Source organism: Etheostoma spectabile, chromosome 11, assembly GCF_008692095.1.
Source record: "Etheostoma spectabile isolate EspeVRDwgs_2016 chromosome 11, UIUC_Espe_1.0, whole genome shotgun sequence".
Classification (NCBI taxonomy): Eukaryota; Metazoa; Chordata; class Actinopteri; order Perciformes; family Percidae; genus Etheostoma; species Etheostoma spectabile.
Window position 1 is genome coordinate 20291950 of NC_045743.1, and position 16773 is coordinate 20308722.

Here is a 16773-nt window from a genome sequence, read left to right on the forward strand (position 1 = left end):
ACACACACACACACACACACACACACACACAGTGTGTGCAGTATGGGCTAGCAAGGGTAATTTGTTTAACCGTTAAAATATCGACTGACAAGTTCCCTATTTGGACATTCATCTGGTACTATGCAAAATAAGCCCTGGTAGGCTTGGAAAAGCTCCACTTTTGGTATTATATCAGTCGTCTGTGTCTGGTCATCACCTCTTGAAAACCTGAGCAGCCTTAAGGTCAAGCAATTTACACATTTGTGTTTAATATGGATCGTTCAACCATCTACCTCTGTATTCTTCATGGCAGCTGTGGCGCGTCCCTTTAACTCTACATTGTTCTCGCTCTTTTCATTCAGGCTGTTCGCTGCTATGATGCTCTCATCCTGAAAGCAGAGGGGAAAGTGGACCCTGACATTTTCTGTCAACTGGGCCACTTCAACCTTCTGCTGGAGGACTATCCAAAAGGTGAGTCTGTGTGTAAATACTCGTTCCTCTCTTCCTTCCGAATCTGTATCTCAGGATCAATTGCTTTTCTTCTGATCTATAATGCACTTGTTTTGGATGTTCTTGTTTTATTGACAATGTGTGATTATTACAAATCTTTTTTTTTCTTCTTTTTTTAAATTGTTTTGATGTGGACCCCAGAGAAAATAGCAACCACTTCACAGCATCCAGATGAAAGTCATTTGCGCTGTTGCTTTGATTTTCTACACTCATTATTGTGTTTAACACTCCTGAAAGCGGCTGACAGAGGATCATTCTTATTAGACACTTTGTGCTTGTCTAGAAAACATAACTGCTGGGAAGTGTTAAAGTGCATCTGATTTGAAGATCTTGAGCATTTAACATTGTCACTAACTGTTCATCTCCTTCTGTGTCTCTCCCTCTTTCTGTATCACATCCTTTGTTACATCTCACCGTTTTCTCAGCGTTATCTGCATACCAGAGGTACTTCAGTTTACAGTCGGACTACTGGAAGGTGAGTTTGCTGGGGATCCACTACTCTTTCTAACCTTTTTAAACCGCGGTTTGTTCCACATGGTCCTCATTCAAACACAGAGCATTGTAATGAGTGTAACTACAGTCCGAAGTCAGAGCCGTCAGAACATACAGTACCTGGAAAATGAACGGTCTCTTTATACATATTCTACCAGTTTCAGGTGTAACCAGAGACTTAAATAATCTCATCTAATGTAATTTAATAGTCATTAGTCAACGTCAAAAACCCACACATGGTATCCTCCCCGGTGATTCTCTGTCTGGCCTGCAGCCATCTTTACGCATTGCTTTTTTGCTTTGAGTCTCGTCTTCAGAAAATGAAAAACATGCTTAAATTAGGAACACGGCCTCAAAAATGACATGTTAAAGGTCCCATGGCATTAAAACTTTTGAGTTTAAAAAAAAAAAGAAATTAATATGAGTTCTCCTAGCCTGAATATGGTCCCCCAGTGGCTAGAAATGATGATAGGTGTAAACCAAGCCCTGGGTATCCTGCTCTGCCTTTTGAGAAAATGAAAGCTCACATGGGCTGATCGGATGATTGTTCCCCCTAGTTGTCAATGGGGCAGGTTACCTCCCCTTTCTCTGCTTTGCCCGTCCAGAGAATTTGGCCCACCCATGAGAGAGAGACATTATAGCTTTCAAACAAGCAAAGTGGCAGTTGGTCAACCCCCCCCCCCCCCCCCCCCCCAAAAAAAAAAAAAAACTACAGACTCAGAAATGGCATATACTAAGGAAAGCTCATTGTAGGACTGCTCTATTGGCTGGAATTCTGCACCAAGGCTGATTTGGGAAAGACTTCAGATACGTATTAGGGGACCACTAAGGTCTGTATAAAAGAGACTTCGATACAGTATTAGGGGACCACTAAGTCTATATAAAAGATACTTCAGATACAGTATAAGGGACCACTAATGTCATATAAAAGAGACTTCAGATACAGTATTAAGACCACTAGGGTATATGAAAGAACTTCAGATACAGTATTAGGACCACTAAGGTCTATATAAAAGAGACTTCAATACAGTTTAGGGGACCACTAAGGTCTATACAAGAGACTTCAGATACAGTATTAGGGGACCACTAAGGTCTATACAAAGAGACTTCAGATACAGTATTAGGGACCACTAAGGTCTATATAAAAGGACTTCAGATACAGTATTAGGGACCACTGGTCTATATAAACTTCAATACAGTATTAGGAGCCACTAAGGTCTATATAAAGAGACTTCAGATACAGTATTGGAACCACTAAGGTCTATTAAAGAGACTTCAGTTACAGTATTAGGGGACCAAGGCCTATATAAAAAGACTTCAGATACAGTATTAGGGGACCACTAAGGTCTATATAAAAGAGACTCAGATACAGTATTAGGCCCACTAAGGTCTATATAAAGAGACTTCAGTACAGATTAGGAGACCACTAAGTCTATATAAAAGATCCTTCAGTTACAGTATTAGGGACCACTAGGGTATATAAAAAATACTTCAGATACAGTATTAGGGACCACTAAGGGTATATAAAGATACTTCAGATACAGTATTAGGGGACCACTAAAGCTGAGTCAGTTTTAATGCACTGTTCACCTAGTATGGATATTCTCAGACACTCTTAAATCTGCAACTCAGCACTGTAATACCATAGCTGTTAAATTTCATATCCAAATGAGCTGATATACAGAGACAGAAAATTGAAAACATATCACTGTCCTAATACTTTTTGTATTGCCACGTGTTGATTTGGGATGGAGAAATGCTGTGCACACATCAAGCCCGGGCCGGTTGTCAGCTTGTTGTATGCATTTGGTTTCTATACTACATGTGGAGGTCCTATACTGTTCTGTGTAGGGCTGCAACTAATGATAAATTTAATTATCGATTAATCTGACAGTTATCATCTTGATTAATCTTGAAAAATGTCCTTCTGAGATTCTCAAAGTCTAAGCCGATGTCTTTAAATGTCTTGTTTTGTTGGTCCCAACCTCAAGATACTTAGTTTAATATGATGTAAAACCCATTCAGTGAGGACTAGCGGGTTACATTGGCCGTCCTACACTCAGAGTATACAAGGCACACACACTGTCTCAGTGGTTGCAGTGGAGAAAGGCTCAGAGGTACACGCTGTGGACTTGTCAGTCGCGCAAGCGGTTCATGGCTGTAACCATAGCGATGCTATGGTTGTTGACAAGGTTATGCATGCTGAGTAGGGTTGGGCGGTAATACGGTATACTGCAGGGTCTTAAAAATAGCAACGATATCACTTTCAATACCGTCATTAAGGAGAATTCCGGCCATTTTTACATTAATCTTGATCGTCATAAATATGCCTGTAATATGCCCCCCCCCCCCCCCCCCCCCCCCCCCCCCGACCCGAATCAGTGCAGGCAACACGGAGTAGCTGCAGGAACATGTACATAGTCACTGATATGGTCATAACCACTACTATTTTTGAGGGCAATAAACCTAAAGATTACATCGCGAAGCCATGACTTGTCCTCTGGAGGACACCGCCGGGATCAATGTTTATTTTTTGCGGCCGGCCCCTATATCGACTTTGACCGCCACATATTGATTCAGTGGCTCTTGCATGAGTTTACAACTTGGCATACAGTATTCCAGTATTGTAGAAGTTAGGAATAAATGGATACATAATTTTGGGTATAGCCCTTAATTGGTACAGAGGTATGTCATACTGTATATGAAAATGCCATGACACCATCCAGGTTGTAACTGCTAACACTTAGCTTCTTAGCAAGTTGTGGACAAGTAATCATTACAATGTGCTGATGGAATTGAATGCTGCTGTTTGTAACAATTTTCCATCAATTTCTTTTCAGAATGCTCCCTTTTTATATGGCCTTGGCATGGTATACTTCCATTACAACGCATTTCACTGGTAAGTGTTTTAAAAGAAGCGGTTTATTGCATGAATTATGATCTTGTTGATTTTGAAAACGTTGTGGTTACGTTTTAGCTTCAGTCCATTCGCAAGAAATGCTCTGACATTTTGGCAAATACACGTCTTCAAAATGTAACATTACCACTGTTTGGCCGGCTCGCATGCTCAAACAAGTGTGTGCGGCGTGCCTGTTGTTAGTTTCCGGTCTAGCTAGATCTGGTGTGGTGTTGTAGTTTTTCTAACAAACAGTTTGCTAGGCCAAAAAGAACGTTAATCTTGCGATAAAAAACATTGACATCGTTAAAATGGGTTAGCGTTAACGCCGTTAATCAGAACTTTAATGTATGTTGTTGTTCTGTTGAGACAGTAAAACAAATAGTTGTCATTTATTTTATTGAGAACTCATAACTACAAACAACTAATGTTAGGGAAATGTGTTTGTTTAGTTACGCGTTTCTGTTTTGTTTTTTTTCTTCTCTCTTTTATATAGGCCGACATATCGGAATATACGATTTTTAAATAACCAATTATTTATCGGTATCGGCCTTAAAAATCCTTCGTCCGGGCTCTAGTCTACAGTGAAATACAGTCACCCTTTACACCGTTTAGCTGTCAGCATTTTAACTGTTTAATCTAGCTGCTAGCTAACGGTTGGCTAACGTTAGCTGCTGTTGAGTTTATAGTTAACTTGCGTCACACGCAGCAATGCTTCTGTTTCCTCTAACGTCCGTGGCACAGATATGAGGCACCGAAATCTGCGTTGGTATTTGGTCCGGTTGGTACCGGTCTTCTATAAAATTAGGGTTGGGTTCCGAAATCCAGTGCCAGTATAGCACTGGTGCCGCACTATGATCTACCTGATGTCATTTTGCACTTAAAATGATTCTGTTAACCGGGAGCATTGTTTCCCGGGCTCTCGTTAACTACTCTCGACTGGATCAACGTGACTCGTTTGAGAAATACTGTTTTACGGCATATGACCACCAGTTCTCTTGAACGTGTTGAGCGTATTTGGGTAATCGTTATGACTCGTCAGTGAAGATACAGTGTTATCCTGTCTTTCTTAAGGCATTTTTTCAGTAGCCGCAGCCGAGCTGGCCCGCGCAAATGTGACGTCATGAGACTGCTGGTACTGTCTAGTTGCAGTCTTCGACGCTAATGGGCAAAGGTTATGGGTTAGGATTTGATTTGATTCCATAACCTTCTTGGCCGGATGAAGCCTTTCATTCACCATAAAAGAAGTCGTCTTGACCGAGTAAGTTTACAAGAGAAACGTGCACTCACTCTGAAAGTCCTGGCATCCGGTTACCCTCGAGCTCGTTCAGGCTTCATGTTTCCACTTGGTTGTGTGCCGTGGGGGGAAAAAAAAATATATATATCTATAATTATATATTATATATATATGTATATGTGTGTGTGTGTGTGTGTGTGTATATGTGTGTGTGTGTATGTATATATATATATATATAATGTATGTATGTGTGTGTGTGTGTTGTATATGTGTATATATGTGTTATATATATATTATATATATATTATTAAAATTATATTATATATAGATGTTTGATTTATGTATGTGTATATATATGTATATATATATGTGTATGTAGTGAAGTAAATGTGCTGTATTTTATATAGCGTTTTTCTAGTCTAAACAACTACCCAAAGCGCTTTTACATAGCACAGGAAACATTCACCATTCACACACATTCATACACTGAGGCCGAGGCTGCCGTACAAGGTGCCACCTGCTCATCAGATAAACACTCACACACATTCACACTCCGATGGGACTGCAGGGCCAGGGATTGAACCACCAACCTTCCAAATGGCAGGCAACCGCTCTAGCACTGAGCCACAGCCGAAGTGTGAGTGTTGTTGTGGGAAGAAGTGAGAAGCTTTGACATCCATTTTACACGAGAATTAAATGCAAAAACGCGTCAGTGAGATGTTTGTTTTTGTGTTTGTTCCTGTCCGATAAGAGCAGATCTTATGGTGAGCGTTGCACTGATGAAGTGTCCTCAAATGAACCCTTAGCCAAAGTAGGCTCTCTGATATGTCAGTCTGTAGCTGCTGACCCAGCATTATCCGTCTTCTCCTGATTTTTCTGCTTTGGTAGGCTCATACAACAGAACATCTTTTGGTCTATTTTCTTAGTGTATGCCAAGTCTTTAAGATTTAAAGCCATGCTGTTCATTTTAACGTCCTTCTAATCAGAGAATGTGAGCGGAGCGCCAGCGAGCACAGAGCATTTTGGATCGAGCACAAAGATTTTTAAAGTGCCCATATTCTGCTCTTTTCCGGTTCATAATTTTAATTAGAGGTTGTACCAGAATATTTTTACATAGTTTAATTTTCTTAAGACACCATATTTTTGTTGTACTGTACTTTCCACTGATGTAATTGTTCTTGGATACACAGAGTTTGCTGCTAGTGTGCGTGACATGCAGGTCTGATCAATATATCATACTAACGAACCGAACCCGCTAGTCGACCACAACCTGAAATTTAGAGGAAGCAACATGCAGTCATTTTTATTCACCTTAGCCTGGATTGATTATTATATGAGTACAATGGTGTCAGGCCAGTCAACCAGCGTATTTCTACCTGATTTCCCTCTCCAAAACCACTTCTGACGAGTAACGTTAGTCACAGTGCTTTCTTGCTTAGGTGTTTTAAGCATTAAAGTTTATCATAGTAAATCTTCTAAGTAGATGCACTCCCCTACAAAATCACAGCAGTAGTAAAGAATTATTTAATATTCCCAAATAGTTATTTGTCATCTTTTAAAAATTACTTTTTCTTTTTTCATATCGCAATATACATCGCAGGGGGAGAAAATATCACAATGTCTGTTTTGTCCAATATCGTGCAGGCCTAGTGTGGAAGCACCAGAGACACAAAATAACACCCCAAATCCACTTATAGCCACTTTAAGGTTTGATTGTATAGCAATATTGAGTGGGGGAGCGGACGGTACTTATGGCTCTGTGAGCGAGGAACAGAAATTCGCACAACCTGGGTTTCTCCTCTTTATCTGCAAGGAACCTCCCAGTTGATGTGTCGTTTAGCAGCGGATCAAACAAGCAAGTGGTGGGAATATGTTTTTTTGGAATTAGTTTGTAAAAGATTTGTCAAGAACCATCCAGCATTTTTAGCGCTGGGTGTCTGTGCATCCTGAAAAGAGACCCAGGTGGGCCCTTTTACCCACTGTGGCTCCGTTTCTCGAGGGGATCGGGCTGCCTAACGTTACTCGTACAGATGCCGAGGCCAATCTGGGACTACGTGGTGTGCAACGAGCCCCTTCTCTCTCTGTCCCAAAGGTAGCGGAGCATCTCTGCCTCTGACAGAATCACCAACAGCTTTTTTTTTTCTCGCACCACTAATAGCTCCAAGAGGCTCGGTGATCTTCACCAGTTTCTTCCATTACGTCACACTCGTAAAAAGTGCGGTGCCAACATTTCAGTCCTCCACCTCGACACAGCCAGACGCTCAAAGTAACGTCCCTAATATCCAGCAGATTTCTGACTTGTTGAATTGTCACACCAGGGCTGAATATTGTATTTAATTACTACTTAACATTTTGTGTTTTTGAGTTTGCCTCACATGGATTGGATCCGACAGTTGCACATTTGGAAACTGTAGCTTGAACTCTATTTTTCAGCTGGGGATTGGATCCAGTGCGCTCATTTTTAGGCAACACAAACCATTTTATTTTTCAGTAAAGCTGTCTGCTCTTTCAGTGGCAGGTGTAACGAGCTAGCAGTTTAAACATGTTCTGAACCGAGCCTCTCTATCCGATACCTGTACCAGTTTGTGGTGACCTTTCTCGTCTGTTTTGCCCGATATTGCCCCTTTTACCTCACCCATGACTTTAAAAGCCGGTAGTGTTTTCCTGGCAAGCTTGTATGTCTCTATCTCTGAGGCCTGGGGAATGTGTCATTGGGGGAAGGGAGGGTGTCATGTTGGGTTTTTTCGAGGAGCAATTACATCACCCCGAGGCCAAGGCCCAGAGGAATGCTGAGCTGTCAAATGCTGGAGTGGTGCTCACCCGGAGAAACACTGGCCCAACTATCCAACCTGTCCGTACGAACTTGTGATAGCATTGGGGAACAAGGGAATTTGTTTTTAAACAGTTAAAAACTTATTGACAAAAGTCATGAAATGCTTTTTGCATTGTAAAAGGAAAATAGGCTATGCAATCTATTTCCTAAATGCAGCTTAGCTTGCTAGTGCCAACTTTGTTCGAGCAAGTTGCCTTTTTCCTGCTAAGTTCGTAACTCTCTGCTACGTGACACATGCCACTATATCGACAGGGACTGGCGGGTTGTATTGGCCGCCTACGCATGGTATGCCAGGCAGATAAACCGGTGACAAACTGTAGACATGCTCGGCCATGTGCCCCGCAGAGACCTAAGGACATCTACCAGTCGCGCAAGTAATTTCAGGAGAGTGGCTGCATGCACTGGTTAAAGTCTGCAGTTGTTGGATGCTGAACGTGGAAAGTACATCCGAGCGTCCTGCATGGATGAACCAGGACTCCATTGCCTGTAGGGGTGGGGGGAAAAAATCGGTACAGCATAGTATCGCAATATTTTCAGTGGCAATACTGTATTGTATGATACACAGACGCCAAGTATCGATCTTTTATTATATATGTTTTGGTCAGTTTGTCTGCTTGACAATCCCATTTTGCAACAATAAAATTGAAGTGAGATGAACAAACAATTGCCACAAAACAAATACCTCCTTTTTAGATAAAACAAAGTCCTAAAATCCTTTTGGGGATATCTTTTGAATTTGAAATTGGGAAAAATTAGAAGTTGGAAAAAGGTTATAAATTGCAATATATATTGCAGAATTTTGCAATATGTTTGAAGTTTTAATATCGTATCGTTGCATAAGTATCGTGTTGATATCGTATCGGGAGGCGTCTGGTGATTCCCACCTCTAGTTGTCTGACTGTCAGTTAACGGTTAATGATCAATTAACGATGGTCGGTCAGGAAAAAAAAAATATATAACATCCCTAGATAGTATTAAACATTTTGTTCCAAAGTCTGTTCCATGGTAATCCATCCGTACCAAGCTTTGCAACAACAAAAGATTAGCTTAGAAATAACACGCAAAAAATGTCAGATCAACAAGTTTGAACATTTTGTGCCATAGGTTTTCATATAGTACACCAAATGGCGCCCCTATAATGGAGCCCAATTGTGTTATCTGCTTGAACTATTTTGAAAAAAATGTGCAGTGGTTCTGCTGTCAGATCTCCTTTTCTAAAGGAGAGCGTAGTTCTTTTGCTTATCTCTTGGCTAGAGTCTGCCTTACGCTGTGTGTCACAACCTATTCTGTAGAAGAGCTGTGCTTTCCAAGCAATCACTTTGGATTCTGCCTGAGAGCACGGGAGGGAGGGAGGGACCAGATGAATGAGGAGGAGGCACATGGAGACTGGGAGGAGGAAATGGGGGGGCAATGAGCTCTCTCTCTCTCTCTCTCTCTCTCTCTCTCTCTCTCTCTCTCTCTACCTCTCTCTCTCTCTCTATCTCTCTCTCTCTCTCTCTCTCTCTCTCTCTCTCTCTCTCTCTCTCTCTCTCTTCTCTCTCTCTCTCCTCTCTTCTCTCTCTCCTCTCTCTCTCTCTCTCTCTCTCTCTCTCTCTCTCTCTCTCTCTCTCTCTCTCCTCTCTCCTCTCTCTCTCTTCTCCTCTCCTCTCTCTCTTCTCTTCTCTCTCTCTCTTCTCTCTCTTCTCTCTCTTTCTCTTGTGGTGTGTGTGTGGGTTGCCTTGCCGCTTCATACAGGAGAAAGGCTTCTGCTGACATGCAATTGCCATGTTGTCATAGCTACACAGTGAGTGGGTTCAATTGGAAACTCGGTGTGTGTTTTGTATTAATCTGCTCTCGTCTCTGTAGACCAGTTTGTTTCAACATTGTTAAGAGACAAGTTTATTGCTAACACGACACCCAGCGCTACACTTCTGTGAAGTCAGCCTTGAGTTTGTGGACCAGGTGAACTCTGCAGACTCTGGATTTTGTATTTTAACCAATAAATGACATATTCAGTCTTTTGCTGAAATGTCAAAGTCAAGCTTTTCTTCAGCAGATGGGACAAAAGTCACCGGGCGACTAAACACACATCGTTAACTATTACTTAACAAAGTGAAAGAATTATCTGGTGACTTGATTTTGCTGCCAATGATACCTGTCACCTAGACACTTAGTCAGCTGTAGCTAATTTATGTTAAATCCAGCAGTTTACCAGTGTACTGTTTTGGCGTTCCAACCTCGGTGGTTTCATGAGGACTATGGTTTACCTGGTCCTCAGATCTCTGCAGGTAAATCCGACAGCTAGCTAGCTAATCTGTCCAATCTGAGGACTATGGTTACTGGTCCTCAGATCTCTGCAGGGTAAATCCAGACAGCTAGCTAGACTATCTGTCCAATCTGAGGACTATGTTACTGGTCCAGATCTCTGCAGGGTAATCCAGACAGCTAGCTAGACTATCTGTCCAATCTGAGGACTATGGTTACCTGGTCCTCAGATCTCTGCAGGGTAAAATCCAGACAGCTAGCTAGACTATCTGTCCAATTGAGGACTATGGTACCTGGTCCTCAGTCTCTGCAGGGTAAATCCAGCAGCTAGCTAGACTATCTGTCCAATCTGAGGACTATGGTTACTGGTCCTCAGGTCTCTGCAGGGTAAATCCAGCAGCTAGCTAGACTATCTGTCCAATAAGAGGACTATGGTTAACTGGTCCTCAGATCTCTGCAGGGTAAATCCAGACAGCTAGCTAGACTATCTGTCCAATAAGAGGGGGGGACTATGGTTACCCTTTGGGTGCTAAGGGGATCTCTGCAGGGTAAATCCAGACAGCTAGCTAGACTATCTGTCCAATCTGATCACAACTATTTTGCAGTGGCCTTGTGCGGAGCGTAGCGCTGCCCATGCCGATTTTGATTGGTTTAAAAAATAGCATTAAACCAGAGCATGTTTTCCTCCCATCCCCGACTACTGTGAGCTAGCCAGACCCTCCTCCAGCGTGCTTTGGAGAAGGGTCTAGCAAAGTGAGACTAGGGCGCAGCTAATAATTATTTTTGATAAACAGTTGATCTGTTAAACGGATTTACTTTCTGGATTAATGGATTAGTTGTTTGGTCTATAAAATGTCAGTGTTTCCCAAAGGCCAAGATGACGAAACTAGAATAGAAGACATGTTATATCAGTTATTTCACACGGTTTTGTTAGGTACATAATTCCACATGTGTTCATTCATAGTTTTGATGCCTTCAGTGATAATCTACAATGTCAATAGTCATGAAAGTAAAGGAAGCACATTGAATGAGAAAGTGGTTTGGCCTGTACTGTAGGTGCGTGTATTTGGAGCTTAAAACGGCATTCAAATGACAGCCTTGTGTTTGATGCTAACTTTTAGCCAGCATTGAACCAACTTTGTTCAGCAGGTCCATTTTTACTGTACTGACATTACAGAAGTCTCTCGTTAGCATCTTGTAGGCTACTTGTCGCAAAGTGACACATGCTCGACTCAAATCTGCATTCAATTTACATGGGGGAGTGACACCAGCCTCTGGAGACTGGACCAGCTGACTTCTCTACTGGCTGGAGTAACAGGAGACGTCTATAACGTCCTAAAACCAGCCTCTGGAGACTGGACCAGCTGAGTCACAACAACACCATCAGCTGGTTTGAGTCGAGCTGAGACGGACCGGTTCAGACCGCTGCAACTTTTCTCTGTGATGTTCTAAAACGGTTTTGAGAATCTTTGCTCTGAACTGGGTTTAAGAAGTCAGGTTATTTTCAGTCTCGGCATTCGTGTTTGTCTATATAAATATTTGTCCACATTTCAAAGTTTTTACTAAACCTCCTCTTTCTGTGTTTTTTTTCCAGGGCAATCAAGGCGTTCCAGGAGGTGCTTTACATCGACCCCGGCTTTTTGAGAAGTAAAGAGATTCACCTGAGACTGGGACTCATGTTTAAAGCCAACACAGACTACGAGTCAAGCCTAAAGGTAATTCTAAAATGGCTGGTAATATTCTCATATTGTATAATAGTCATATGGCAGCACAATATGACTAAACATTATCCAATTGTGATTATTTTGACTGATATTGTCATTGCGATATGATTCAAGGTTTAGGGAAGACTTAAGTGTGCGTATTTGTCGGAGGGTTTAGGCATCATTCCTCAAGAAAATGTTAAGTTTCAATAAAACAAAGATGCAGTTTCCCCGTACATTTTGTGTCTCTTTATAGGGTTTGTGTCTCTTTTGTAGCTGTGTGGAGTCTTTTTGGTAATTTCTGTTTTCTTTGGGGTGTCTGTGCTCATTTGGTGTCTCTTACAGGGTTTTTCCATTACATGGTACCTGCTCAACTCAGCCCCGTCCTCCATTTTCCATTTTTAAATGAATACTGCGTCATGCGTGAGGCGAGCATAGTTGGTCGTCATAGCAGGAACCTTGACTAAGACTGAAGGGAGTAGAGTTAGGGCGAGACAAGAAAGTACCATGTAGTGGAAAAACTCCATTAGTATTCAGTTTGTGTCCCATTTGTGGTAGTTTTGAGTCTCTTTTTCACATCATTTTGGCCCGTTGTCACCATATCTGTATCTAAATTGTTGGAAAAGCTAAAGCAGATCAGACATAACAAACACTCAAAAATCTCAAAGATAAAACTTAAAGCTGAAAAAGTCCAACTACAATCATGAGATCTGTGAAAAGGCTTTTAGTTGCATTCATCCAGCTTCACCATTTTGGACCATTATTATCTCCATATCTATTCAATTTTTATTTATAGTATAAATTCATAACGAGTTATCTCATGACACTTTACAGATAGAGTAGGTCTAGACCACATTCTATAATTTACAAACACCCAACAATTCCACTTATAGCTGTGTCTAAAACGTTGGAAAAAGCTAAGGCAGATCATCAATAAATAACAGTCAATAAGCTCAAAGATAATACGTGAAGCTAAAGAAGTACAACTACTATCATTAGATCTGAGAAAAGGGTTTTATCTGCATTCATTCAGCTTTCCAAAAACAACTCGGGTGCAGCACCAAAACCTTGTAATGGCAGGGGAAAACCCTGGAAATGCTCCACGATTTTGGAGGTAATGATCATTTTTGTGTCATTATTCTAATTTTCTTGAAATATATTAAAAAAATAACCTTAACATTGAAGCCTGCACCGTGGACTCAAGTTCCATCTAGTCCGGTCTGTATTGTACACCCGATGCGTAGTCATAGGAGCCTCCTTCCTGCTGAAACAGACTTGACCTCCTTAGTCCTTAGATTAACAAAGGCTGGCGAGCCATGTGATCCCCCCCCCGTCTGTCTGAGCTAAACCCGTCTACTATCTGCCGACACCTGTGCACCATTGGCTTCCCGGCAGTAACGAAGGGCTTTCTGAACAGAGCCTATGGATCTATTGTTGTCTGAGAGTCCTGGTTCCTTTTTAGGGACAAGGCTGCTATCTGATCCTGGGCTTTGTCCTACTGCAGACATTCTGTCACAGGTTTTAAAAAAACAAAAAAAAAACACACATTTAAATGCACAATGTTGAACCTTGCAGGGCATTGGTTTGCGTTCCAACTTCAAAGCTGTATGAGGAATGGAACTATCCTATTTGTGATTTAGAGAAATATGTCATTATTATTTAATATTCACAATTGAATCACCACATTTGACTACGGATGCAAGATATTAGGAAAATATGCAAAGAGGTTGTTGAATATCACGATAACGACATTATTTACATTATAAATGGACAGAATAGTGAAGTCATCTCTGCCGAAATTGGTAGTCTGCTAAAATACAACAAAGTGCTTGTTTCATGTAAAACCAACTGAAAATGAGCGTGTTTGGAACGGGCCAATCGCTTGGCCCGTGGTGGTGGTGTTGCTTTCGGGGTTCAATTGTACCCTAAAATGACTTACAGAAGGACCCCAACCCACTTCATATGCAGCTCCCCTGTATACCACTACTACTCAAAAAGTACTAACTTACTGATTTAACGTTGACAGATTCAGAACGTAATCACAAAATATAACCATGAAAATGTGGAGTAACCAGACATTGGCCTCATGGCAGTGGGCTACCCGCCCGGCCCGTTCAATCGACCACCTCCAAAAAATAGACACGGAGAAGCGTAGCGCCTTTTTTTTTTCCCCGCCAACCTTAATCCACACAATAGTCCCTATGTTCCTTTCAGCTATCTGTCGTGCTCCAGGAAAGTGAAGACATGTAAGTTTGGTTTATCCAGCAATCATGTAGCTTCTGGAACGCTACATGATTGCTGGATATATGCCACATGCAGAACTCACGCAGGACGCTGTTGTAAAGCGTTTCCCACCAAATAGGGCTGGGCGATATAGAGAAAATCAAATATCACGATATTCTTGACCAAGTACCTCCAATATTGTATGGTTGACTATTGGTGCTTTAACAAAATGTTATTTACGCTGTGAGATTTTTGATAAATATTCTCCAGAAATGGTTTAATAACTTAGTGTAATAGAACAGCTAGAACAGTCTAAGTTCAGATCACTTTACTGTAATGCAGCTTGTAAAGACAAATGCTATAAAATTGAATAAGACTCATCAAAATCACCCCAAAGAGCGTTGTGCGGACGTTAAAAAGAACATCGATCTAGGAAAACGAGGACAACATGAGGGTTAAATTTGGGAATTGTCGTTTGTTTATTCAAAGTCCGAGACAGTTCATAGTAGTGCTACTTTGCACAATTTTGTGGGTCTGAGGTGTATGTCACATGGTAACTGCCAAGGCTCCGCTGCTTTCCTCGACCTTCTGTCTCTGGTCTTGCGCTGTGCTCAGCGTGCCGTGTGAGAGGGGGCGTGGCCAGCAGCGAGAGCGGCAAAAGCCCATGTGTGCTTCTTTTACCAATATATATTTAACAATATCTTACAGAAACGCTGTAGAGCGTCCTCTGGTGGACAGACAATGAAACGGCAACACTCATAACATGGTTGACCGTCTTTTTTTATTTTTTTAATATTCATGTAATCGACCATTATCAATGCCGATACCGATAGATTGGGAAATGCCTAATATTATATATATCTGTCGGGCTCTATTGCTCCCATAGCAAGACACCTGTCAGGTTTGAAATCCTGAAGACTACCAATTCGAGAGATATGCGCATAACACGCAGATAGACCTGCCATTTATAGATGGACGAAAGGAAATCATTCCCAACTTTCTTATTTTGAACAAATTGAACTGAATAAAAAGGACACCACTAAAAAACCATTTGTTGCATTATATATTAAGCGCAGTTTTCGAAAGTTGATATCACAAAGACGATAGAAAGACGATATAGTGTGCAGCCCTAGTTTTATTCCAGCTTTTAAATGCATAATGTTGAGCCTGGCAGAGCATTGTTTTGCGTTTTTAACGTTCGAGGCTGTGTGGTAAATGGGATTACCCCTTTTCTGATTAAGTGACTTATAATATTAAAATCTAATATTTGCAATTGAATCGGCACCTCTGACACAGTTTGACAACAGGCAAGCTGAACATTAAGATTCTCAAAGGTAGTATTTATTGCAAAGCTATTACAGTGGATTGCAAGTGTTTGTAATATTTGAAATTCAAAGAGTGTGTAGTGTGTGGGTGTGTGTGGGTCCAGTATTGAGCTGAAAGGGGCTGCACGTGCTGCACGTCCTCACTCTGTCTTGGATGTAGTCCTCCCTCTGAGTCCTGGCTCATTTCATTAACACACACACAATCGGCACAGACACAACACATACACACAAGCACAAAGGCAAAATCGGCACACACACACACACACTCAGAGGCAGAATCAACACACACACACACAGACAGGCAGAATCAGCACACATGACTGCCCCAGTTATCCACAGGGAGGGGTGGGTGCACGCTTACAGGAGCAGAGATTGAATAAAGGTAGCAGAGGGAGAAATGAGAGAAGGGAATTGGAAAGAGGAAAACAGGAAATTTGTTAGAATAGACACTTCGCTGTAGAAGATGAGTGTCCCAATGAATGGAATAAAGAGACAGGATTTTATGAAGGATGCATGTTTCACGATGCTTCCTCTTCTCTTCTTTCATCCCCCTTTCCCTCGGTGCACTTCAGATAGAGGAAGAGCTAAAGAGGGAGCAAGTAGAGCTGCAAAAATGAATCGACTAATTGGTTAGTTGTCAACTTTTAGATGGTCGCTATTTAACTATTTTATTCGGATAATTGGTAGAGGTAATTTTTTAATGTGATTCCAGCGTCTTAAATGTGAACATGTTCTAAACTGTTAGAACATGTTGGAACATTAAACTTATGCCTTTTGAGTTGTGGACCAAACAAGACGTCTGACGAGGTCATCTTGGGTTTTGTGGAAACAGTGATCCACAATTTTCCATCTTTTCAGAGACCAAACAACTAATCAATCAATTGAGAAAATGATCGACAGATTAAATCGATAACAAAAATAATAGTTGGCTGCAAGCGATGGACAGACGGCTGCAGTTTTTTGAGGATACCTTGTGACCTCATTAGGAGCCTGCAACTGCAGTTTTACATATGATCACATACAGCTGGTCGATATGGGGAAAAAAATCAAAAATCGCAATAGTTTTGACCAAAGACAAAATGTCGATATTGCATCGATATTGTAATGTAAATATAATATCCATTTATTGCCCAGCCCTATAATCACACCTAACTTCTCTGCTTTACCCACGATAATCACATTCCATCAGTGGCTACAAATTTAGCCAATGAGAGAAAAGGAAATAAGATTGCAAGAGTGTGTTTTGTGCGCTGTCTATGGGTAAAGAAGTGATGAGTTTGCTGCCGTGTAGCCATAGAGAAGAGCTTTGAGCTGAGAAAGGAGGTGAGAAG

General features: G+C 41.3%; 1 protein-coding gene across 5 annotated transcripts in view; it reads left to right on the forward strand.

Annotated features, from left to right (window-relative positions):
• Positions 1–16773, forward strand: part of kdm6a (lysine (K)-specific demethylase 6A) — a 63946-nt gene that overhangs the window by 8092 nt on the left and 39081 nt on the right. For 4 of the 5 annotated variants that reach the window (XM_032529351.1, XM_032529354.1, XM_032529353.1 and 1 more), the window contains exons 3-6: positions 342–450; positions 915–964; positions 3822–3880; positions 11786–11906. In XM_032529351.1, coding sequence (XP_032385242.1) covers positions 342–450; positions 915–964; positions 3822–3880; positions 11786–11906 — 339 coding nt within the window. Of the gene's footprint in view, positions 1–341; positions 451–914; positions 965–3821; positions 3881–9663; positions 9731–11785; positions 11907–16773 lie in introns of those variants that run through there. The other variant, XM_032529356.1, reaches the window with a different exon arrangement.